This window comes from Typopeltis vanoorti, chromosome 17, assembly GCF_054136105.1.
Source record: "Typopeltis vanoorti isolate ZY-2024b chromosome 17, IOZ_Tvanoo_1.0, whole genome shotgun sequence".
NCBI lineage: Eukaryota > Metazoa > Arthropoda > Arachnida > Uropygi > Thelyphonidae > Typopeltis > Typopeltis vanoorti.
Window position 1 is genome coordinate 109,872,193 of NC_143565.1, and position 25,473 is coordinate 109,897,665.

General features: G+C 39.1%; 1 protein-coding gene across 11 annotated transcripts in view; it reads left to right on the forward strand.

Moving 5' to 3' along the window:
* LOC150097772 (solute carrier organic anion transporter family member 4A1-like) overlaps window positions 1–25,473 on the forward strand; it is a 203,541-nt gene that overhangs the window by 157,303 nt on the left and 20,765 nt on the right. For all 11 annotated transcript variants that reach the window (XM_090407739.1, XM_090407747.1, XM_090407744.1 and 8 more), the window contains one exon: window positions 9,480–9,627. In XM_090407739.1, coding sequence (XP_090263865.1) covers window positions 9,480–9,627 — 148 coding nt within the window. The remainder of the gene's footprint in view (window positions 1–9,479; window positions 9,628–25,473) is intronic.

Here is a 25,473-nt window from a genome sequence, read left to right on the forward strand (position 1 = left end):
TAATGTTGGAGTCTTGACAAGTAACAGACTGATTTGGAGAAAAATTGTAGATAGGAAGTTAGTGATGATGTAAATTTTTCATGTAGTACTATCATATCCTGTACACCCTTAGGGTACATGGCAGGAATTTGATGATATATTAAAAAATTGCTTTATTAAAATATTTCATCCTCACCACGAACTAACACCAATAATAAAAGTTTCGTAGCAATGACAAGTGCAATAATTTCATGTAACGATAATTGAAAAAAATATAATTCTTTTCATATTTTCAACAGTGACACTCGTCATAATTCAGCCTTGTATCTATAATAAATAAATAATTGTTATTTTAACAAAATAAAAAAGATTTACAAAAAAATAGTTCACCACACACATGCACCAATAATAAATGTTTCATATCTCACAGAAATAACGTATGCAATAATAAGATTCACTGCCCAGACAGCAGTGAATCTAATGAAGTAACGTGCAACGACAAGCGCAAACAAATATCAGTGTTAGATCGTAGTGAATTGAATGCGAAAAAGAGGCTATGGAAGAGATATAAGGAGACAGGTGAAGAGATGCATAAGGAATATAAGACACAGGCCAGAAGAGTGACTAGTGTGGTAAGGAAAGCAAAACTGGAATATGAGAGGAGATTGGCCCTAAGATCCAAAGAAAATCCTAGGGAATTTTTTAGTTATGTGGCCAGTAGGAGGAGAAATGACTGTGGAAGAATGATATTGTGGGATAAAAATGGGAATATAGTGACTGATGCAGAGGACATAGTGGAATTGTTCAATGAACACTTTATTGGAGTATTTCATCCTACAGGAGTCAGTTTTAATGCTAGAGGGATAGGATTGGTTTGAGGTCTGGAGGTACAGGAGGAGAGTGTGTTTCAGATACTGAGTACTCTGGATGTCAGTAAAGCTTTGGGACTGGATGGTATTTCACCACGAGTTTTGAGAGAATGTGCTAGGGAATTGACAGTGCCTTTAACGTGGCTTTTCAATGAAAGTCTGGCATTGGCAAAGGTGCCCAGGGAATGGGAGGAAGGTAAGATAGTGCCATTGCATAAGAGTGGTAACAGACTGGAAGTGTCTAATTATAGGCCAGTCTGTGTGTCATCAGTAGTTGTTAAGATCTTGGAGAAAGTAGTGAGGGACCGTATACAGCATTGGGCAGATGAGGGTAATGTTATCTGTGAGAATCAACATGGATTTGTGATAGGATGCTCTTGTTTTAGCAATATGCTAGCCTTTTATAATAAAGTTACAAGAACATTAGATGAGGGAAAGGCATATACTGCAATTTTCTTAGACTTGGCGAAGGCATTTGACAGGATGCCACATGATAAGCTAATATTTAAGTTGCAGCACATGGGTCTGGATGTCAGATTGGTCAACTGGATTCAGGATTGGCTGTCTGATAGGTATCAGAGAGTTGTGTATGGTGGAGCAGTTTCCAGGAGGCAGAGGGTTACAAGTGGGGTCCCACAGGGCTCAGTACTAGGACCTATATTGTTTAACCTTTATATCAATGACATAGCCAGTGGATTGCAGGGGGATATTCAGTTGTTTGCAGATGATGCGAAGCTGTGAAGGATTATTAGTAATGGTGCAGATATGGTAGCCCTGCAAGAGGATTTAAATAAGCTAGATAGATGGGCAAATGAATGGGGATGTCAGTTTAATGCAGCAAAATGTAAGGTCTTGAGGTTTGGGAAACATCGATGGGATGCTGCATACTCTAAGGGAGGAGTTATACTGTAGGCAGTAGGGGAGACAAAAGATCTGGGGTTGATGATTGATAGAAACCTGAAGTTTAGGGGACATATTGCAAAGGTGGTGAAGGTAACACAGAGGATTGCTGCTATTATGAGAAGGACACTGACCTGCAGAGATAAGAGGTTTATCATTCCGTTGTATAAGTCTCTGATCAGACCACACTTGGACTATTGTTCTCAGATTTGGTCCCCAGGATTTGAAGGGGATAAATTAACTGTGGAAAGGATACAAAGACGGATGACAAAGATGGTTTCAGGACTGTACAAGGATAGTTATGAGGATCGGCTGAGAGAATGTGGACTGCAGAGTTTGGTGGATAGAAGAAGGAGAGGTGATATGATTGAGACTTTTAAACTGTTGAGAGGTGGTTACAGGGTTGACACTGGGGAGCTCTTTTGCTTGGTTGATCAGTAGGAAGGAGTGATGACAAGAGGCCATCGCTGGAAGTTAGAAAGGAAACTGTGAGCAAGAGGGTGAGGAGTGGTTTCTTTGTGTGGAGGGTGGTTGAGCCATGGAATGCATTGCCTGATGGAGTGGTGGGAGCGAGAACGGTCAGTGAATTTAAAGAGTGGTATGATAGACTTTGTGTTTCTCAGGGGGGGGACCTCCCGTCAATTAGTCTTGACAGACTTTATGTCTTAGGAAGGACCTCCCTCGATGAGTCTTTTGACTCCTTGGAGGCTTGAATAATAATAATAATAATTTGTTTCGTAATCTAAAGCGTTAATGGAACAATCCAATTATTATCTATTCAATCAGTGTCGAAATATAAGCTGTAACCTTTAACATGTTGTATTGCATTTATATAATGTTGTAAGCATTGTTATTATTTATAAAAACAAACAAAATTTATTTTTTTTTTCATTTTTTCCTTCAGAGTGTTGCAGTGCTTATGTACGGGCTGCCACTGGTGCAAACTTTGTATTCTTGCATTTGGATATGTTTTTACGTAAAAATGTTAAATGCATAAAAACTTACGTATTTTATATTTATGCAAAAACGTTAATATAAAAACGTACTTATATTTTTATATTAAGCCATTCAATTTCTATTTCTTGGTATCTTTTATTTGTAGTATAATTAAGTGAAAACTTCCAACATCTAATGAATTGTTTATATAAACATAAAGACATACATAAATATACTTCGGCAGATGAACTCAGTATTAGATTACTTTATCTTAAATTGAAAAGACATCAAAGTTTCCTATAGTATATATATTAGTCCACAGAGGATATGAAATAAGTAGTGATCATTTCCTCATTAATATAAAATTAAGATTACTTGTTTAAATGGTTACAAATAACAAGAACAAAGAAAATTGAAAACATTCTTTCATGAACTAAAATATTAAATGACACTATATTTATGTATTTAGATAAAATGAAACTAAGTGAAGAAATAGAATGGCTTAATATAAAAACAACACTAAACACAGCAACAAATGAAAGCTTAGGAAAGACTAAAAAATTCAAAAAAAAAAAGTTATAGGATGATACAATCAGAGAAATAATCAAAATGAAATGAGAAGTAAATCATAAATGGTGATTTACTTCTTCATCATCAAATTCCTGCCATGTACTCTCAAGGGGTGTACAGGATATACCACTTTCCTTCATAATGTGATCCATATAGATAATGAATAACAGAGGGGATAATGTACATCCTTGTCTCACACCAGATTTAACATTAAACCATCTTCCTGTACTTCCTTCAATTCTAACTGCTGACGTACAACTCAAATAAAGACTAAATATTGCTTGATATACATCGTCCACATAAAGCAAAGAGCTGACATTAACATCTCCAATTTTGATATCATGTTTAATACCACTTTCCTTCATAATGTGATCCATATAGATAATGAATAATAAAGGGGATAACGTACATCCTTGGCTCACACCAGATTTAACATTAAACCATCTTCCTGTACTTCCTTCAATTCTAACTGCTAACTTACAACACAAATAAATACTAAGTATTGCTTGATATAATGCCCCATATTGAATAGCTTCTCTCTTGGCACCTTGTCATATGCCTTTTCCAAATCAACAAAACTTAAATACAGATCTTTGTTATATTCCCATGATTTCTCAACTATTTGTCGTAAAGTGAAGATCTGGTCCTGACAGCCTCTATTTGACCTGAATCCAGCTAGTTCTTCACCAAGCTTTTCTTCCACAATTCTTCTCAACTGTTTCTCAAGTATACTTGCATATATCTTACCAGGAACACTCAGTAGGGATATACCTTTGTAATTCTCACATTCAGTTTTATATCCCTTTTTATATATGGGTACCATGAGAGCTCTACTCTAATCGTCTGGAATTCGTCCCTCTGTCCAGGCATTCTGGACTATGCAGTGCAGCCACTGTAAGACTTTTATACCACCATACTTCAGCATTTCTGGTAGGATGTCATCTACTCCTGCTGCCTTTCCACATTTCAAGCCTTTGATGGCTTTATCTACTTCAAATATGGATATGTATTCCTGACTGCATGCCAGCTCAGTGTTTTTTTTTTTTTTTTTTTTTTTTTTTTTAATCACTGTGCTGCCTTCACTGCTTGTTTCATTTAGCAAATTTTCAAAGTAATTACTCCATACTTCAAGGATATCTTTTTCTCCCGTTTTTATGTCACCTTTATCATCTCTAACTCCTTTTACAGCACTCTTTCCTCCATTCCTAAGCTTCAACAACGTCCAGAATATTTTGCCTTCTGACTGTATGCCTGTTGAATGTTTTTTACCACTGTGCTATCACTGCTTGTTTCATTTAGCAATTTTTCAAAGTAATTACGCCATACTTCAAGGATATCTTTTTCTCCCATTTTCATGTCACCTTTATCATCTCTAACTCCTTTTACAGCACTTTTTACTCCATTTCTAAGCTTCTTCAACGACCTCCATAATATCTTGCCACCTTCTTGATATTTATTTTCTATGTTCTTGCCAAATTCCTCCCATGACTTTTGTTTAGCTAGTTTTACACAGCATTTAGCTTTCTTACATTTGCCTCTGTATTGCTGGCCTGGTTGGCCAAGTGGTTAGCGTATCCACTCTCCAGCCAAAATGCTGCTGTTTCGAAACCTGCCATGGGTATGGATGTTTGTGATTATCTGTGAAATTACTGGTGGTGGTGGTAGGAGGTAGATGGCATTGGTGTAGCTAGAGTTCATTGTAGTTGGTGGATTGAGTGGTGGAGATGTAGAGTAGGGCCCTCCCTCGATGAGTCTATGGACTCCCTGGAGGTGTCATGTAATAATAATAAAATTCTCTCAGAGCATAAGCTGATTTATTTGCCAGGAACTTTTGATATGCTTTCTTCTTTTTTTCCTTCACTTCTGCTTTAACTTCCTGTCTCCACCATGGAGTTTTGATTTTTCTATCCTTACAGACAACCTTACCACATGCCTCTCTGGCTGAATCAATCAGGGTTTTTTCCAAGGCTTACCACTGAATCTCCAAGGTTTGGTTGCTGTTCTTAAACTGTTTCATTTTAAATATTTCATTTCATGTACCATGGTACATGGTACAGAGGACAATTTGTAATGTACCATCCAGTGCATTACTAATGCCACACTTCTTAAATGATTTAAGAAGTGTGCCAGTTTTCACACTGTCTCGATTTTCACAGCATCCTACAAAGCTTTGACCCACTCACAAACTTGCAAAATGCTAGGCTTCTTCCTGATGGCATAGCCTCAAAATCTGAAGACTGCGTCCAGCTGTTCCACTTCTCCTTCATAAATCCCTTAAATGGTTTATTAATACAAACATCTAAAGGTTGAAGCTGACTATTTAGACCTCCTGGAATTACAGCTGAATTTTCAATTCCTTGAGTTTATTTTTAACATCTTCTGTTCTGTTAGAACGAAACTGATCCCATACTAGCAGGGCAGGCTTCTTCAACAGTCCACCAAGGTGCCTAGACCAAATTTTATCTATCCATAACTTCATTCCTCCTCCATCTCCATCCAGCCTTTTGCATGAACATGTACAAACACTCTTTTAAGCAGTTTTTCTTTTGGTAGCATCTTCCTTTTAAAAATCAATAGTGGCGGCAATGTTGTCTCATCATTACATCAGGATAAAACAACTGTGTAGTGAGTTTTTTCGTGCCCTGAAGTTTTAATAGTAACACTTTTAGTGCCCTTGGAATCTGCAGTTTTGTTTGAGGGTACATTAAAAGTCAGCGGAACCTCGTCCATCTTTCCTGTTTGTGTAAGTTCAAAATTTTCTCGTTTCCTTGTGTTAATGATGAATCGATGAAATTCAATAATTTTTTCTTCATATTCAGCTGGCATCTTTTGTGATATTTTTGTTTTAGTCCACATACATAACTGGTTTCTCTTCATAAATCTTGAACACCATGATGTTGATCCAGTAAAGTTGGTGATCCCTCTGTTAGTGGCTATCGCTTTCGCTTGATAAATAATCATTTTTGTAGACACTGAAAGTCCCACTTTTCTGTGGTCTAAAATCCAAGTATTCAGTTCTGCCTCAAGTTCTGGCCATTTTGCAGTTCCACTTCATAGGTTATGTATACTGTGAGTTGCTTTTTTTAAATCCTCTTCCTGATTCTGCCAAGTTCTTATCATTTTCTCAGTTGGGGTGGTCCAAAATGCCTTTCTGCAGCCCTGTTTCCATGTTCTTTAGCATACACAATCATATAGCTTATATGCAATATTGTAGCAATGCCGATGTTTTTCAGCCATAATTTGCCAAAATATTTAGAGAAAATTTAACAGCAGAAATTTATCACCGTTCACAACTGCGACAACAATTGGAAAGTTTAAACGAACAGGATACAGCTGTGTTCGTTGATGACAGCACATGCGCATCTACTGAACTCTACGTAACCGGAATGCTCTCACACACTGCAAGGAAGCAAGAAAGAAATCACGTAACTCAGAACAGAGAAAATTTCTGCAAATGAAAGTAATAAAAAACTGAGTATCGGTGTATGAGATGCACCCTGTTTTTCAGACCTATTTTCAAAGGAAAAAAGTGCATCTTATGTGCTGGCAAATACGGTAAATCTACAAATGCTATGTGTGTTTCTCTCTTTAATTTTCAGTGTTTTTCCATTTAGATTTTTAAATGGAATTTTTAAATGTAAAAGCTGGGTCAATTGTCCTTTCCAGAAGCTATTTTGTTCTTCACAAAGTTTATCTTCTGCATATGATTTCTGTCTTGAAGTTAATATTCATGCATATAACTTATAACCAGTATTTAGGAGATGTATTCCCCTGTAGTTTTCATTTACACTTATCACCTTTTTTATACATTAGAATGATAATTGCCTTATTCCAACTTCCTGAAATTTTTCTTTGCTACCAAATATTGTTAAATAATTTTAAAAGTTGTATGATGCCTGCATGTTTAATAAGTTCTATATTTATTCCATCTTCTCTAGGAGATTTTCCTGATTTACTTCGCTGTATTGCTTGTTAGATTTCTTGTAATGTTATTTCTTCCACTTTATAGTTAGTAATAGGGAAGCCAATATATATGCCTTTTCCTTGTGTTTGATTTTGCAGCACACCACATTCTGCAAATTTCATTTCTAACTGCTGACTTCAGCGGTGTGAAATAGTGCTGTGGTTAGACTTCTGGTGCTTAATTTGTACTTCAATGGTATTGAAGATTACTGTAGGAGTAATATCTAGTGGTTTACGTTTGCTAATGATGCCAAACTGGGGAAGGCACTAGTAATATTTGTGCTCACAATTGTCAGTCAATATAAATTGCCTGATTTATTTGCAGCACAGTCCACCACTAATACAAGCTGTGTATTAGTGGTGGACTGTGCTGCAAAAACTTGAGGTGAAAGATTTCAATATGATGCTGAAGTTCAGAGGATATATTACAAAAGTAGACAGAATAGTCTGAAAGATCACTTGAGTGTGGAAAAACATGGACAAGTAGGGATAAGAGAAAAGCTGTTGTCTCTTAAGGCTTTGATGTGATATGCATGGATGAAATGTGCTCAGATTTGTTTTCCTAGATTTTTTCAAAATGAGATAGGATCCAGCAGAGGGTAGCCAAGATAGGTGACAGGTCTGTGGAAGAAAGTTTGTGGATTACAAAATTTGGTTGATAGGTAGAAAAGAGAGAGATTTAATAGTTCCTCATGTTTCTAAGGAAGAGTTATAGGAGTTAAGTTTTCAATATATGATAGAACAGCAGAGAACAAGGAATCATCCTTGGAAATTGAGTATAAGTGTGAGAATGGCAGAACTAGATTTTTTGCTTGGAGAATGCTGAATTATGAGTGGAGAGGGTTTTTATTATTATTATTTGACACCTCCAGGCAGTCCAAAGACTCATTGAGGGAGGGCACCTATTCCACAACTCTCCATCTCCACTACTACTTTCAACATCTACACCAACGCCATCTACTGCCAACCACCACCACCACTAGTATTTTCACAGACAATCATGAACATCCACGCCCATGGCGGGATTCGAACCTGCAGCCTTTTGGCTGGAGAGCAGATACGCTAACCACTCGGCCAACCAGGGTTTCCTGAAGTATTTCTTGATATTGTTTGTTAGAGAGAGATGAGAATAATGGTTAGTGTAAGCTTCCTATGATGAATGTTTTGACTCATTATCCCAATAATAATACATATTTACACCATAAAGTGCATCCATAGTGCCATTGGAAGAACAACTGTCATTGCACCATGTGATTGGAAAGGACCTGAGTCCTATTCTCATCATGAGAGGAATTTTTATGTGGCTGTTTTTAAATGAAAGTGAGCTAGCTAATCTCATATGGTGCCAGGATTTTTTTCTCCTGGAAACTTAGGTTTTTCATCTAGCAGGCAAATCAGAAAAGTATTGAGAACTTCTGAGCCATGTGGTCAAATGGGGAACATATCTACACACTTAGTGAGTATGTGTAGGGCAGTTTAATGCTTTCTTTTCAAAGGTCTTCAGGAAGCAGCTGGCCAGGAGTAGAGGAAGAAAGCCCATGGCTGTCCCCCTCTATTTGTTTATAATACATTCCTTGTGAAATGAAGCAGTCAGAGTTCATGGTGAACTTAAACAGGCTGAGATATTAGGAAGACATTCAGCTTGGATAAGGTTTAAGGTATCTGAGTGGATGGTTAGGGTTAGTGAATAGAGAAGAGACAAAATTTGACCATGATGTCAGTGTGTTGGAGTAAGAGGTTTTCTATTTAATTGCATGAAACTGACTCAAATTCGGGAAGCACGCATCCTCAACTTTAGCTGAAGCCAAATAACACCGATTCTAGCCCAGTAAGAGACTTTAGGCTCACCTTTGGTTGCCATGCCTCAGTCTTACTTACCCGGTGTGGCGCCCGCATGCACATATTAGTTTGTACATTAATCCCTGACAGCGACACACCCAGGGGAGGCTGTGGCTCCCCCAAAGAAAAAGGAAAAACATTCGAAAATTTTCCAAAAATCTTTTCCTAATTAAAATTTATTATTATTTTTATTTATGTTGTGTCCTGTCTTCTATTTCTATGCTACTTATGAGTAGTATATGAATATTAATGAATAAAGATTCTTAAGTTCTTTTGTATGTGAAAATGCTTGGATCTTTGTAAATGTGGCACAGTAATTCTTTCTTAGGTAATTTAATTTACTGCAATATCGTTGCTATTTAGATTAACAGAAACATACAGTTGAAATAAGTTTTTTTTTTTTTTTTCTTCCCCTCCCTTTAGTACAAATATGACCTTCTCTTCTGCATGTAATGAAAACTGCAAATGTTCTATGCGTGATTATGATCCAATATGTGGCACAAACAACATTATGTATTTTTCGCCGTGCTTTGGTGGATGTGATGAGGTATACATCATTGGAGATGCAAGAGTAAGTCTTTAGTTCTGTGTTACCTATAATTTTTTTTTAAATGTTTTGTGAGAGATAGATGCTGTTTCAGAACACAGAGTATGAATGCCACTCACTGTGTTTAAAAAATAAACTGGTATATTTTCCTTAATATATGAAATATTACTTTCTGTCATAAATTTTTTTTAACAATATTGTTTCACCAAATAGGGTAATACAAAGTGCAGGATACTGACTTTTTTGCATATCCATTGACTCAATGTTGGCTGAAGCTGTTCATTGTTCAACTGGATGATCTCTAGATGTAAAATTTTAAAAATCATTTTTATAATTTTGCATCAAGTATGTCAAATCAAGTTATTGAGATTATTTTTTGTAACAAAACAAAATGAATAACTTGCTATGTATACCTCTTTGAAGCTTTAAATAATCATTGTCATCTTGTTTTTAATGGACTCCTGTTCCCATATAATTTTTTTTTCCAGTTTTGTTTTCAAATTGAAATTTCCGTTTTTATTCACACAAGTTGATAGTAGTGCCATCTTGTTTCAGTGATGCTAATTTTTCATAAATGAAGCATATGTAACTTTAAATTCATAATACCTGTTGCCAATGCCATTACTGGGTATTTTTGCACATGAAGAAAGTTCTAATTGTATAGCCTCCAAATTCTTGCACTGTACAAAATACTAATTATGCAATCCCTCCAAATGAGGGATACTTTATTTTATTTTTTTTAAATATTTAGTTCCTACCTACAAAAGGTTGTAAACCTATAGTACATTAGTAATTTGGGTAGTTTAAGGTTATTTTGTGTATATTATTTTTAACATAGTCCAGAAACCATGCCCTAGAAACCAAACATGGAACTTTTTTTAAACTACTTGAGGCATCCAGTAAGCAGGGTGGTAGCCTCACACTGAGTAATGAAATTCATCTCCCACCTTATTTCCAAATGTCCATGCCTGTAGAGGGATTTGAACTCATAGCCTGTCAGTTGGAGAGCAAAGATGCTATCAACTCTGCTAATGAAGCTCACTTCTTACTTTTAATTTTTATTTTCTGGTCATTTCCTCAAAAATAATCCATAAATAAACATTTATCGACACCGCAAGGTAAAAAGAGGGTATAAGGAAGATGACATATTATTGTTTGCATGTATTTTTGTATAATTTCCTATTCTAATTAAAAGATCACTTGCCCTACTCAGCCAAAAGCAAACGTGTATGTGTTTGTCGTTCATGTTGTTTAATTTTGACGATATATATATATATATATATATATATATATATATATATATCAAAACACAGAATTATAAGTAAATAATTATCTATCGTCTTATTACTGGTATTTTGCTGGTGTTATAACCATCATCTTCAGAGCGCAAAAACACAGTTTTTCACAGTATGCGAGACTACAACGACATGGTATAACAAAGGGAATAGTTTAACAAAATTGTATCAACAACACAGACAAAAGCCCTAATTAGGCGCCCTCTATCTAAAAAAAAGAGAGAGAGAAAGCAGGTACTAGTTATGTCTTAAGAAGACTGTCTCCCAAATCATAGGCAAATTTATACAGCCATATTTATTGAGATTTGGAGTATGTTTCTGGACTTCTGTTGCTTCTAAGAACAATCTCTCTGACTTGTAAAAGCTTCTGTGTAGTACTTTTGTGTTTTCCAATTGATCCTGTATGGTGGGGTATCCAAAGCATGGTCTGCTAGACCTGACTTGCCATAGTGATAGCGCCAGATGTATCTTTTATGTTCACTGATGTGGATGTCCACAGTTCTTCTTGTTTGACCGTAGTAGGTTTCATCACACAAGCAGAGTACTTTGTAGACCCCTGGATGTGATGAAGGAGGGATGCTGTCCTTGGGTGAACAGATGAGTGAGAGTTGCTAATTTGATACACGGTCTGAATACAGTGGAATTGGCGCTAGTGAACCAAGAACTGTGGACGTGTCTAAGAAGAGCTCCTGATTGAGATAAGTTATTCTAGGAATAATTAAGTATATATGCGTAATTGTTTGAGTAAGAGTGGCGGTAAACGTTGTGCGCTACCGGTATTATTAGTGTAGGGGATTTTTCTTGCCTAAACTTAATTACGAAATCGTTATTATTAGACCTAGTAACCTGCTGGGAAAAAAAAAATGGCGACCGCATTGTCATTCCATGATTTTAATCTAGATTTCAGTTGTTTTGTTAACTGTAAGGTCTGTTATGTGTATTCTTTCGATTACATAAATGATTTGTGGATGTTTAGCGCAGATGGAAGAAGGGTGTGTGCAAAGTGTGACCTGAACGAGGAACTGATGAATGCAAATATGAAATTTATGACAGAAAGTGTTAGTAACGAGAATGTCACGGGGAACATGAGTGCATGTTTGAAAGAGAAGAATGGTGAGAAAGAGAGGTGAAAAAATGTTAAAAACTCAGTAAAAAAGAAAAAGAACGATTTGAAAACCATAACGGATGTTAAAAGGGACAAAAGTGAGGTGGGAGTGGCAGAAGGAAATGAAATTGAGAGAACGAATGAAACTAGAAATGGCATGACGCAGAAATTGAAAGTGAAAAAAAATCAAAAGAATGAATGATGGCGAAAGTTAGACGCATGTTGGACTGAAAGTACGGAAACAAAGAAAGATAAATGAGAGTGAAAGTGAGAAGAATGATAGCGAAAGTTGGACGTATGTTGGACCGAAAGTACGGAAACAAAGAAAAATGAATGAGAGTGAAAGTGGGGGTCGAGAGTTAGAAAGACTGAATGATAGAGAGAATGTGTCGTGAGATTCGGAAGTTGAATTGGATTGGTTGAGGCAAGAAATGAAATTAAGAGAATTCAGATCAAAACTATTAAAATAAATCATGATGCCATGATAGAGTTAATGAAAGGTGAGCGAGTGGCATTGTATGGAGACTCCATTATTAAAGGTGCTAGAGGATAGAATGCACAAGGTATGTTTTCCAGGCAGTAAAATGAGTAGAGTGATTGAGGCATTGGATATGAGGCGGGAGTGAGCAAAAGAGTTAATAATATTAATTGGTACAAATGATTTGAGAGAGGACAAAGAGCGTGTCAGAATGTATATCAGGAGGCTGCTTGGAAGGATAAAAGAGAATAGTGTGAGAGGAAGGGTAGCCAGTGTGTTGTCTAGGTATGACTGTGGTGAAATGAGGTGGAGAGCAAGGATTATGAATGATATGCTGGCTGAAATGTGTGAGGAGATGGGAGTACACTTTGTTAATGTGTGGAATGAGTTTGAGGGACAAAGTGAGCTGTATGGGTGCGATGGACTGCATTTGAGTGGTTATGGTGCGAGTTGCTTGGAGAGACTGCTGCTGGAAGGTAGAGAAGTGAATAGAGAGAATGAATCAGATCGAGAGGGGAGTGATGTGGAACAGCAGAAGAGTAAGACAGGAGAGAAGTGGATATGAATGGGGAAGTGAGTGGTATGAGTATAGAAAATGAGAGAATGGGTGAGCAGAGAAACGGGGAGGCTCAGGGTGGACAGGAGTACACAACGTGAAAAAGGTGGATGCTCCAAGAGGAGGTGAGAGCATGTGCAGAAAGGAATGGGATGACCAGGGATAAAGAGGAAATAGTTGGAATTGAAAAGGGTTCTAAAATGAAGAAGCAGAAAGGGAAATAGCCCCAGTCTAGCATGGAGAGATCACATCGAGTGAGTGGTATCAATGGAACTAGCTGTAGATCCAGAAATGAGCTGTTCTGTTTGTATACCAATGCTAGAAGTACAAGAAACAAGGCAGGTGAAATGGTTGCACTAATTGTGTCTGTTCACCCAAAGATTGTCGGAATAAGTGAGACATGGTTGGAAGAGGATGACACCCTGACAGGAATAGAGATGGAAGGGTATGATGTGTTTCGTGAGGATAGAAGGGGTAAAAAGGGAGGGGGAGTGCTATTGATGATAGAGAAAGAGTTATGTCCATACAAAGTAGAGATGCAAGACAGAAATAGTGCCAGTGGTTTTCAGGCAGTTTGGTGTGAGATAGAGGTGAATGGAATCAAATACTTAGTGGGATGTTGTTATAGTCTAGGTAATGTGGATGGTGGTGATAGTGAAATGTATAGTCAAATTATCCAAGCAAATAAGAAAAGAGTGATCATTATGGGTGATTTTAATTATGGCAATATAGACTGGAATGATGATAGCAACTGGAAGTAAAGAAAATGAGTTTTTGAGGGATAACTAACTCAGACAGTATGTAACAGGGGCACATGAGGATTAAAGGTCTTGGATTTTGTCATCTCATCAGAGGATGTAATTATAAATGAGGTTTCAAATCATCCACCAATTGATGAGACCACGAGGTGATTACCTGGGTGGTTGTCAGCAGTGCGAAGACCCCTGTGAGAAAAGGGTATATGTGGAACTACAAGAGGGTGATTATGAAGAGCTCAGGAGACAGCTTGCAGGTGTTGCGTGGAATGAGGAGTTAGCTGGAAAAGAGATCAATGAAGCTTAGGGGATTTTCAAAAACTATCTAGTGGATGCAATGTCTAAATGTATTCCAAGGGTGAGAAGGTTAAATAAGGTAGGTGTGAGATGGATGAATAAAGAGATTAAGCATGTGATACAGAGAAAAAGGGCATTGTGGAGGCAGCATAAGAGAAGTGGAAATAACCAATTTCACGAGGTCTACAAAGACCAGGCAAGGAGGGTGACTTGGTTGGTGAGAGTAGCTAAAGAGAGGTATGAACAGCAGTTAGCTAATGAAGCCAAAAAGAATCCTAGGGAGTTCTTTCTAAATGTAGCAAGCAAAAGAAAGTGATTATGGAAGGATTACATTGATTGGAGAAAATGGTATAAAGACAACTGTTGCAGAACGTGTGGTGGAGATACTTAATGAGCAGTTCATAAAGATCTTTCAATCTTGTGAATGTGTCTTCATGTAGAGATTGAGAGCAGTTTATGATGGGGAGGAGAGACTGACTGTAAGTGAGCAAGAGGTGTTTAGGGAGTTGAGTAAACTAGATATAAATAAGGCTGTGGGACTTGATAATATATCACTGCATATTCTGAAGGAATACGCCATGGAGTTGACACCTGTCTTGACATATTTTTTTAATACGAGTCTTGAACTTGGTCAAGTTCCTAAGGAGTGGAAGGAGGGCAAGATTGTGCCACTTCATAAAGGAGGTGATCGAACTCAAGCATCAAACTATAGGCCTATCTGTGTGTCAGGTGTTGTGGTTAAGTTGTTGGAGAAGCTTGTGAGAACTAGGATCCAGAGTTGGGTTGACAACAATGGTATTATCTTTGATGGACAGCATGGATTTGCTAAAGGGAAGTTATGTTAATAATCTATTTACTTATTACAATAAAGTGACTGCTTCCTTGGAGAAGGATACACAATAAAATACTTGGATAGAGTACCTCATGATCAGTTGACAGTCAAACTAGAGGAGATGGGATTGGATATTAGATTAGTACATTGGATTGGAGAGTGGCTATCTGATAGGTATCAACAAGTTGTGTATATGGGGGAGTGATATCCAGGAAAAGGAAAGTCACTAGTGGAGTGCCTGAGGGGTCTGTTTTAGGGCCATTACTGTTTAAATTGTATATTAATGATATTAGCGAAGATTTGGATGGAGATATTCAGTTGTTTGCAGATGATGCAATGTTGGGATGAACCATAAAGAGTAGTGAAAATGTTGTGGCCTTGCAAGAAGACTCGAATAAATTGAGTGATTGGACACGGAAATGGGGATGTATGTTCAATGTTGCAAAATGTATGGTTTTAAAATTTGGAAAACAAAGATGGAATGTAGAATTTATGCATGGTGAGAATATATTGTTGGAGGTAGAGGAAATAAGAGATCTGGGGGTGAGAATGGATAAGGATCTAAAATTTAGGGGACACATCGCCAAAATTGTGAAGACAACACAAAAGCTTCTGGGAATGATGTGTAGAAGTAAGGAGATTCTTGTTCCGTTGTATAAGGCTTTGATTAGGCCACACATGGACTATTGTGCCCAGATTTGGTCACCAGGTTTTCTCTTGCAAGACCACAACATCTGTTCTACTTCTCATAGTTCTTCCCAACTTTGCATTATTGGCAAACAGCTTCATATCTCCAGTTAAGTTAGTCTGGATGTCATTAACATACAAGTTAAACAATGAAGATCCCTGTTGCCAGTGCCATAACTAGGCAGGTACAATGGGTGCACAGGCACAGGGCAAATGGGGATCTGAAATGGGGTATCAAAATATTAATCAGTATTATATTTTCATTTTCAAATTTTGCTGCCATGGGGATTGATTCCTTAATGTTTTCGGTTAAAGTTAAAAATGGTTAAAGGGGGGGGGGGCAAAAATTAAAGTCTTGCCTAGGGCACATGAAAAGCTAGTTATGGCACTACCTGTGGTAACTTCATTAGTGAGTGACCTTCCTCTTATGAGATACCATTCCTCCATACACAACCCGCTGATGCTTATCTGACAGCCAATCAGCTATCCAACTCACCAGTCTGTTATCTAATCCCATCTGTTTCAGTTTTGCTACTAGCCTAGGGTAGCTAGACGTACCCCATTTACTGAATTAAATTTATAAAATACTCCTTTTGTAAAATCCTAAATGGGGTACGAAAATTACCCATTTTCGGTATTTCAGACATAATATCCATGTTTCAGTTTTCAGTACTAAATAAATAAATATTGACTATTGCCTTTACTGTGAATACCACCAATAATGAAAAAATTTCATCATTTGAAATGCTATAACACCCATTCAAAAGTTTATAGACTTCTATCATATCACCCCTCTTTCTCCTGTTAACCAGAGTCTACAATCCACATCTGGAGAGATTGCTGTTCTGAACAAGTCAGTGTGTCCCAGGGAGAATTATAGCAGGGGTGGCCTCTTGTGGGAATGGATACTTGGGAGAAGGGAGACGATGTCAGGTAGCACTGAGCCCAGTGGAGTCTAGAAGGGATAATGCTGAGTATAGAAACAATGGCATTTATGTTTTATACTAATGCCAGGAGTATCCGGAATAAGGGAGAGGAATTAGTGGCGCAGATAGCATAAGCCTGGCCAAAAATTATTGGGATCACTGAGACGCGGTTGACAGAAGGGGATATAATAACAGGAATAGAAGTCGCTGGGTATAGCATTTTTCGTCAGGATAGGAGGGGAAAGCGTGGTGGTGGGGTACTGTTATGATAAGTGATGACCTATGTCCTCTAAGAGTGGAGGTTTTGGAAGGAAGTGAGACAAAGGATTTTGAGAGCATATGGTGTGAGGTAGAGGTAGGCAAGACAGGATATTTAGTGGAGTGTTGCTACAGACCCAGGAGCACAGAGGATGGGGACCAGGAAATGTTTAGATAGCTAAGTTTGGCAAGTGCAAGAAGAATGATTGTTATGGGGGGATTTTAACCACAGTAGTATAAATTGGAGAGAGGAAGATGCATGTAGCAATAGGGGAATGGAATTTCTAGAATTCTTGAGGGACAAATGTCTTAGGCAACATGTAACAGAGGGAACAGGAGGCTCAAGAGTTTTGGATTTGGTTATTACTATTATTACGGGCAACTCCAGGGAGTCATTAGACTCATCGAGGGAGGCCCCAAATCATATTCATCACAACTATTTGACATTCATACAGTATCTATCATACCTCGCCTTAAACTCATTCACTGTCACAGCATCCACCACAGACTCAGGGAGCGCATTCCACTCATTCACTACTCTAAAAGTAAAGAACCCAGCTCTAACACCTTTACTAACCACACTTTTGCTCAGTTTCCATGGATGTCCCCTAGTCCTCCCACGACCAGCCCTGTTCTCAAAAATATCTTCTGAATTAATTTTATAGAAACCCTTCAGTAATTTGAATGTCTCAATCATATCTCCCCTCCTCCGCCTATCAACCAATTTTTGCAACCCACAAATCCTCAACCTGTTCTCATACGGTTCATTCCACAGACCTGCTATCATCTTGGTCACTCGCCTCTGGATCCTCTCCACCTCCTCCCCATCAAGAAGAAACCTAGGTGACCAAATCTGAGCACAGTAGTCTAGATGGGGTCTTATCAAGGCTCGATACAGAGGAACAATAACCTGCTTGTCTCTGCTTGTCAACGTATTCTTCAGCAACCAAGTGATTTGATGAGCTGTTTTGGTCACTTTTGCAATGTGTCCCCTAAATTTCAATTCCTTATCTACCTACACTCCTAAATCTCGTGCCTCATCAATTTCCTGGAGCAGGGTTCCACCAATGCAGTAAACTGCCGCCAATCTTTTCACCCCAAAATGCATAACCTTACATTTTGCCACATTAAACTGACATCCATTCTCCTTAGCCCAGACCTCCAATCTATCCAAATCATCCTGCAAAATTTTGACGTCATCTGCATTCACTATTGCCCTACCCAACTTCGCATCATCCGCAAACAAATGAACTGTTCCTCTCAGATCATTTCCTATATCATTTATGAACAAATTAAACAGCAGTGGTCCAAGAACAGATCCTTGTGGCACACCACTAGTCACAGGCCATCTTGTGGACTCTACTCCTGAGTAAACCGCTCTCTGATATCTCTCCGTCAACCACCCTCCTATCCATCTCACCAACCCTATGTCCATTCCCATATGCTGCAATTTATAGCATCAGAAGAGTTGATAATAACTGAGATGACGTCTCTCCCACTAGTTGGATAGAGTGACCATATAGTTTTGACTTGGAAAATGAATAGACATGCAGGAGTATCAAAGAAACGGGAACTTATGTGGAATTATAAAGCAGGTGATTATAATAGTCTTAAACGTCAACTTCGGAAAGTTTCATGGAAGGAGGACTTGGAAGGCCGGGGATATCGTTAGTGCATGGGAAATTGTGAAAGAATATTTGTTAGCAGCAATGGTAAGTTGTATACCACTAGTGAAGAAGAGGACACAATTTGGAGTAAAGTGGATGAAAACAATATTAAACAGGAATTGCATGCGAAAAAGAGGTTATGGAAGAGATATAAGGAGACAGGTGAATAGAGGATGCATGAAGAATATAAGACACAGGCCAGAAGAGTGACTAGTGTGGTACGGAAAGCAAAACTGGAATATGAGAAGAGGTTGGCCCTAAGATCCAAAAAAAATCCTAGGGAATTTTTTAGCTATGTGGCCAGTAGGAGGAGAAATGACTGTGGAAGAATGATATTGTAGGATAAAAATGGAAATAGTGACTGATGCAGAGGACATTGTGGAATTGTTCAATGAACACTTTATTGGAGTATTTCATCCTAGAGGAGTCAGTTTTAATGCTAGAGGGATAGGGCTGGTTCGAGGTTTAGAGGTACAGGAGGAGAGTGTGTTTTAGATACTGAGTACTCTGGATGTCAGTAAAGCTTTGGGACTGGATGGTATTTCACCACGAGTTTTGAGAGAATGTCCCAAGGAACTGACAGTGCCTTTAACCTGCCTTTTCAATGAAAGTCTGGCTTTGCCAAAGGTGCCCAGGGAATGGAAGGAAGGTAAGATAGTGGCATTGCATAAGAGTGGTAACAGACTGGAAGTGTCTAATTATAGGCCAGTCTGTGTGTGTCATCAGTAGTTGTTAAGATCTTGGAGAAAGTAGTGAAGGACCATATACAACATTGGGCAGATGAGGGTAATGTTATCTGTGAGAGTCAACATGGATTTGTGAACGGGTGCTCTTGTTTTAGCAATATGCTAGCCTTTTATAATAAAGTTACAAGAACATTAAATGAGGGAAAGGCATATACTGTAATTTTCTTAGACTTAGCAAAGGCATTTGACAGGGTGCCACATGATAAGCTGATATTTAAGTTGCAGCACATGAGTCTGGATGTCAGATTGGTCAACTAGATTCAGGATTGGCTGTCTGATGGGTATCAGAGAGTTGTGTATGGTGGAGCAGTTTCAAGGAGGCCGAGGGTTACAAGTGGGGTACAGTACAGGGCTCAGTACTAGGACCTATATTGTTTAACCTTTATATCAATGACATTGCCAGTGGATTGCAAGGGGATATTCAGTTGTTTGCGAATGATGCGAAGCTAGGGAGGATTATTATTAATAGTGCAGATGTGGTAGCCCTGCAAGAGGATTTGAATAAGCTAGATAGATGGGAAAATGAATGGGGGTGTCAGTTTAATGCAGCAAAATGTAAGGTCTTGGGAAAAATCGATGGGATGCAGCATACTCTACGGGAGGAGTTTAACTGGAGGAAGTAGAGGAGACGAGATCTGGGGTTGATGGTTGATAGAAACCTGAAGTTTAGGGGACATATTGCAAAGGTGGTGAAGGTAACACAGTGGATTGCTGCAATTATGAGAAGGACACTGACCTGCAGAGATAAGAGAGTTATCATTCCGTTGTATAAGTCTCTGATCAGACCACACTTCGACTATTGTTCTCAGATTTGGTCTCCAGGATTTGAAGGGGAGATAAATTAACTGTGGAAAGGATACAAAGACGGATGACAAAGATGGTTTCAGGGCTGTACAAGGATAGTTACGAGGATCGGCTGAGGGAATGTGGACTGCAGAGTCTGGTGGATAGAAGAAGTAGAGGTGATATGATTGAGACTTTTAAACTGTCGAGTGTGGTGGTTACAGGGTTGACACTGGGGAGTTCTTTTGCTTGGTTGAACAGCGGGAAGGAGTGATGACAAGAGACCATCCCTGGAAGTTAGAAAAGGAAACTGTGAGCAAGAGGGTGAGGAGTGGTTTCTTTGTGTGGAGGGTGGTTGAACCGTGGAATGCATTGCCTGATGGAGTGGTGAGAGCGAGAACGGTCAATGAGTTTAAGGAGTGGTATGATAGATTTTGTGTTTCTTGGGGGGGGGGGGGATCTCCCCTCGATGAGTCTTGACAGAGTTTGTTCTTAGGAAGGACCTCCCACGATGAGTCTTTCGACTCCATGGAGGCCTGAATAATAATAGCATACTCGCAATCTGTCCTCATAATCTAAATCCTATAATCCGGATAGAATCTTTGTAAATCTTCTTTGCACTCTTTCTACAGCTTCTTTATCCCGTTGGAACCCAGGAGAACAAATCTGCGCACAGTAATCCAGGTGTGGTCTTATAAAGAGACAAAATTACTTCCTTATATGTCAAGGTTTGCTTCAACATGCAGTTATCGTCCGAGTTGTATTTGCAACTTTTGCCATGTGACCTTTGAACTTTAAATTCTTATCCAACAATACACCAAGATACCGTGCCTCTTCAGTTTCTTGTAGCATAACACCGCTAATATAATATGCCGCTGGATCTCTAATCACACCAAAGTGCATAGCTTTACAATTACTAACATTAAAATGAAAGCTATTTTCGTTTTCCCTGATTGCCCTGCCTATCTTCGCATCATCAGCAAACAATTGCAAATCTGATGATAAACCCTGCTTGATGTCATTAATGTATAGACTGAACAATAATGGCCCAAGGACTGAACCCTGAGGTATACTGGTCACCTTAAATCTAGCAGATTCACACCCACTGTATCACCACTTTATGATATCTGTCTGTCAACCATCCCCTGATCCAAGTCAATAGATTATATTCCAATCCCATATTCTCTATGCAACAGCCTATTGTGTGGTATCCTGTCAAATGCCTTAGAAAAATTCAACATTATCATAGTGTATCCATTCCCTTTATCCAACTTGGCCGTAACGTCGTTATAAAATATGAGCAAATTGCTAAAACATGCCAGAACTTAAATAGAGACCAAGCTTTAGAACTATTTAAAGTACTCCTAGAAAAGTTTGACACAGAATGGCCAGGCTACCTTAAACTGTATACGCAAGCAGAGGAACGCAAAGATGAAGATATCACAGAACAAAACATTGCCCTCCCCCCACCCGAGGGCAACAGACAGACAGAACCAACAGCAGAAGAACACACAAGCAAAAGGCGCAGGGCCGTGGACGACCCAAGGAAGAAGAAGTGCCCACACAAGCACTTTCAGGAAATAAAGAAAAGATCCCTCCCCAGGTAATCCTCTGAGACGAACAGAAGTGGACCTCAGTCTCGAAATCGCTCGGAGAACTAAACATCAACTTCTCCTGGGCCAGAAACACAGACGAGGGAGTAAAGATCCAACCTGAAACGGTCAGACTACCGCATGACGAAAATGCTGGACAGCTCCATTTGCACTGGCCAGTGAAAAGAACCTAAAAGTGTTGCTCAGAGGGGTTGTCGAGGGAATCGCGACCGACGAGTTTGCTGGCCATCTTGTAAACCAAGGCCTGACCCCAGTTAAAGTGAGCGGAATGCTGAGATTGGACAGAAAACCTATACCACTAGTACTGGTAGAAATATCCAACACCAAAAAAAAATATACAAATTAAGAAATATATGTGGGCTCAAAATCACAACTGAGCCACTAAGAAAGAAGACATCGGCAGGGCAATGCCATAGATGCCAAAAGTGATCTATGCCCAAAAGCTCTGTAAAGCAGCCTACAGATGTTTAAAATGTGGCAAAGAACATCAGACAAGTGGCACGCTGTGTGCTAACTGCAGAGGACCTCGCCCTGCCAATTACAAGGAGTGCACTTCCCATCCGAAAAATCACAGGATAACAAGAACTAACCTCATTTCCCCCCCTCCCTACAAAGACCCCACTACCAGGCAGGCAACTTACCCACCATCTCAAATCACCTCAACAACACAGGAGAGAATACAACCAACCAATATAAAAAATGTATGCTGAGGCTGCACGATCTAAGACCCCCACATTCTACGAACAGTGAGACTCCAACTTAGAAACAGTCTTAACTGCCTCGCTCGCCACCATGCTGCAAGAATTCAGCAGGACAAGCCCCTCACAAGAATTTCTCCTCCCGAAAGAGATTCCTACAAGGAATCTCTTTTCCTTGTTCCAGTAAAATCCTGGAACTCCAAGAATTTGCAACCAGATACAGACCTGAAATCATTCTAGTTAATGAAATGCACCTTAGACCAGGAAATAACCCAAGACTATGTGGCTTTTCCATGTACAGAAAGGATCGACTTGATGCAAGAGGTGGAGGCACAGCCGTCTATATAAAAAGCTACCTAAACCACAACACAGTACCTTACCCCCAACTACAAACCTAGGGGTGACTGGAGTGGAGGTACACACCAGCATCGCAGGCAGTCTAAAGATTTGCGCAGCTTACAACCCTCCTAGAATCCCACTACTGATATCTGACCTGGATTCCATCCTCGGATCCAAAGACTATAATCTTAGCAGGGGATCTGAACACCAAACATACAGCCTGGTTTAGCTCATCCATACATACCAAAGGTCACACTTTATACAACTCTGCAATGCACAACTCTGCCATCGTGGTTGGACCTACCAACCCCACTCATCACAGCCCAACAGGAAACTCAGATGTTCTGGACATCACAATACTCAAAAACATCCCATACCAATACCAACTAGAAACAATAGAACTTTTATCAGACCACAACCCCATTCAGCTCAGGCTTGGCAATCAAGAACAACTCTCACCCCAGCACTCCTTTATAGGCATGGGACAAACTCACAAAAATTCTACCAGAATATGTTGGTCCATCGCTCATCATACACAAAAAAAGAAGAGATAGATATAGCCATAAACAAGCTGACAAGCCAAATGCAAAAAAGCAGTAACCTCAGTAATGCAAACCACTGTCCACCTCTTGACCAATAGAATTCCAGAAGAAATCATGGATCTGATTAGAACCAAGAACAAAGCAAGAAAGAGGATATCACAACACTAGAGCCCCACAGGACAAAACAACACTAAACAATCTCAACAGAAAAAGTCAGAGAAGCTCTACAAAACCAGAAATCAAGAATGGGAAACCAAATTAGCCACAATGAACTCAGAAGTTCATTGTGGCTAATTTGGATAAAGAGAATGGGAAACCAAATTAGCCACAATGAACTCAGAAGATCACTCCATATGGAAATTCCTAAAAATCTTACACACCAAAAGTCAACCCTTATCTCCTATACAAACCAAACAAGGAATAGCACACACAGACAAGGCAGAAGCCCTTACAGACAACCAGGCTGATAGCATCAGCCTGGCCAAAGATTATTGGGATCACTGAGACATGGTTGACAGAAGAGGATATAATAACAGGAATACAAGTAGCAGGGTACAGCATTTTTCGGCAGGATAGAAAGGGAAAGCGTGGTGGTGGAGTACCTTATGATAAGTGATGATTTCTGTCCTCTAAGAGTGGAGGATTTGGAAGGCAGGGACACTAATGCTTTTGAAAGCGTATGATGTGAGGTAGAGATAGGCAAGACTGGATATTTAGTGGGGTGTTGCTATAAACCCAGGAGCACAGAGGGTGGGGAGCAGGAGATGTTTAGACAGTTGAGCTTTGCAAGTGCAAGAAGAATCATTGTTATGGGAGATTTTAACTACAGCAATATAAATTGGGGAGAGGATGATGCATATAGCAATAAGGGAATGAAATTTCTAGAATTCTTGAGGGACAAATATCTTAGGCAACATGTAATAGAGGGAACAAGAGGTTGAAGAGTTTTGGATTTGGTCATAGCATTAGAAGGGTTGATAATAATTGAGATGACATCTCAGTCATTTAGAGATTGACATTGTGGTTTTGACTTGGAAGATGAATAGACATGGAGGAGTATCACAGAGACGGGAACATATGTGGAATTATAAGGCAGGTGATTATGATAGTCTTACACATCAACTTGGGGAAGTTTCATGGAGAGAGGAATTGGAAGGCTGGGATATCATTAGTGCTTGGGAAATTGTGAAGGAATATTTGTCAGCAGCAATAGTAAGCTGTATTCCATAATTGAATACAGCTTACTATACAACTTTACACAATTTGGTGTAAAGTTGATGACAAACAGTATTAAACAGGAGCTACATGTGAAAAAGAGGCAAAGAGCAGATGCATGAAGAATATAAGGCACAGTCCAGGAGAGTCACTAGTATGGTAAGGAAGGTGAAACTGGAATATGAGAAGAGATTGGCTCTAAGATCCAAAAAAAATACTAGGGAATTTTTTAGCTATATGGCCAGTAGGAGGAGAAATGATTGTGGAAGAATGACATTGCGGGATAAAAATGGGAATAGAGTGACTGATGCAGAGTACATAGTGGAATTGTTCAATGAACACTTTATTGGTGTATTTCATCTTGGAGGAGTAAATTTTAATACTAGAGGATAGGGCAGGTTCGAGGTTTAGAGGTACAGGAGGAGAATGTGTTCCAAATACTGAGTACTCTGGATGTGAGTAAAGCTGTGGGACTGGATGGTATTTCACCACGAGTTTTGAGAGAATGTGCTAAGAAACTGACAGCTCGTTTGACCTGGCTTTTCAATAAAAGTCTGGCTACGGGAAAGGTGACCAGTGAGGGAAGGTAAGGTAGTGCCATTGCATAAGGGCGGTAGCGGACCGGACGTGTCTAAATATAGGCCAGTTCGTGTGTCATCAGTAGTTAAGATCTTGGAGAAATTAGTTATGGACCATATACAACATTGGGCAGATGTGGGTAATGTTATTTGTGAGAGTCAACATGAATTTGTGAGGGGGTGCTCTTGTTTTAGTAAAGTTACAAGAGCAGTAAATGAGGGAAAAGCATATACTTAAATTTTCTTGGATTTAGCGAAGGCTTTTGACAGGGTGCCACTTGATAAGCTGATATTTAAGTTGCTGCACATGGGTCTGATGTCAGGTTGGTCAACTGGATTCAGGATTGGCTGTCCGATAGGTATCAGAGAGTTGTGTATGGTGGGGCAGTTTCAAGGAGGCAGGGGGGGGGTTACAAGTGGGGTTCCACAGGGCTCAGTACTGTGACCTATATTGTTTAGCCTTTATATCAATGACATTGTCAGTAGATTGCAGGGGATAT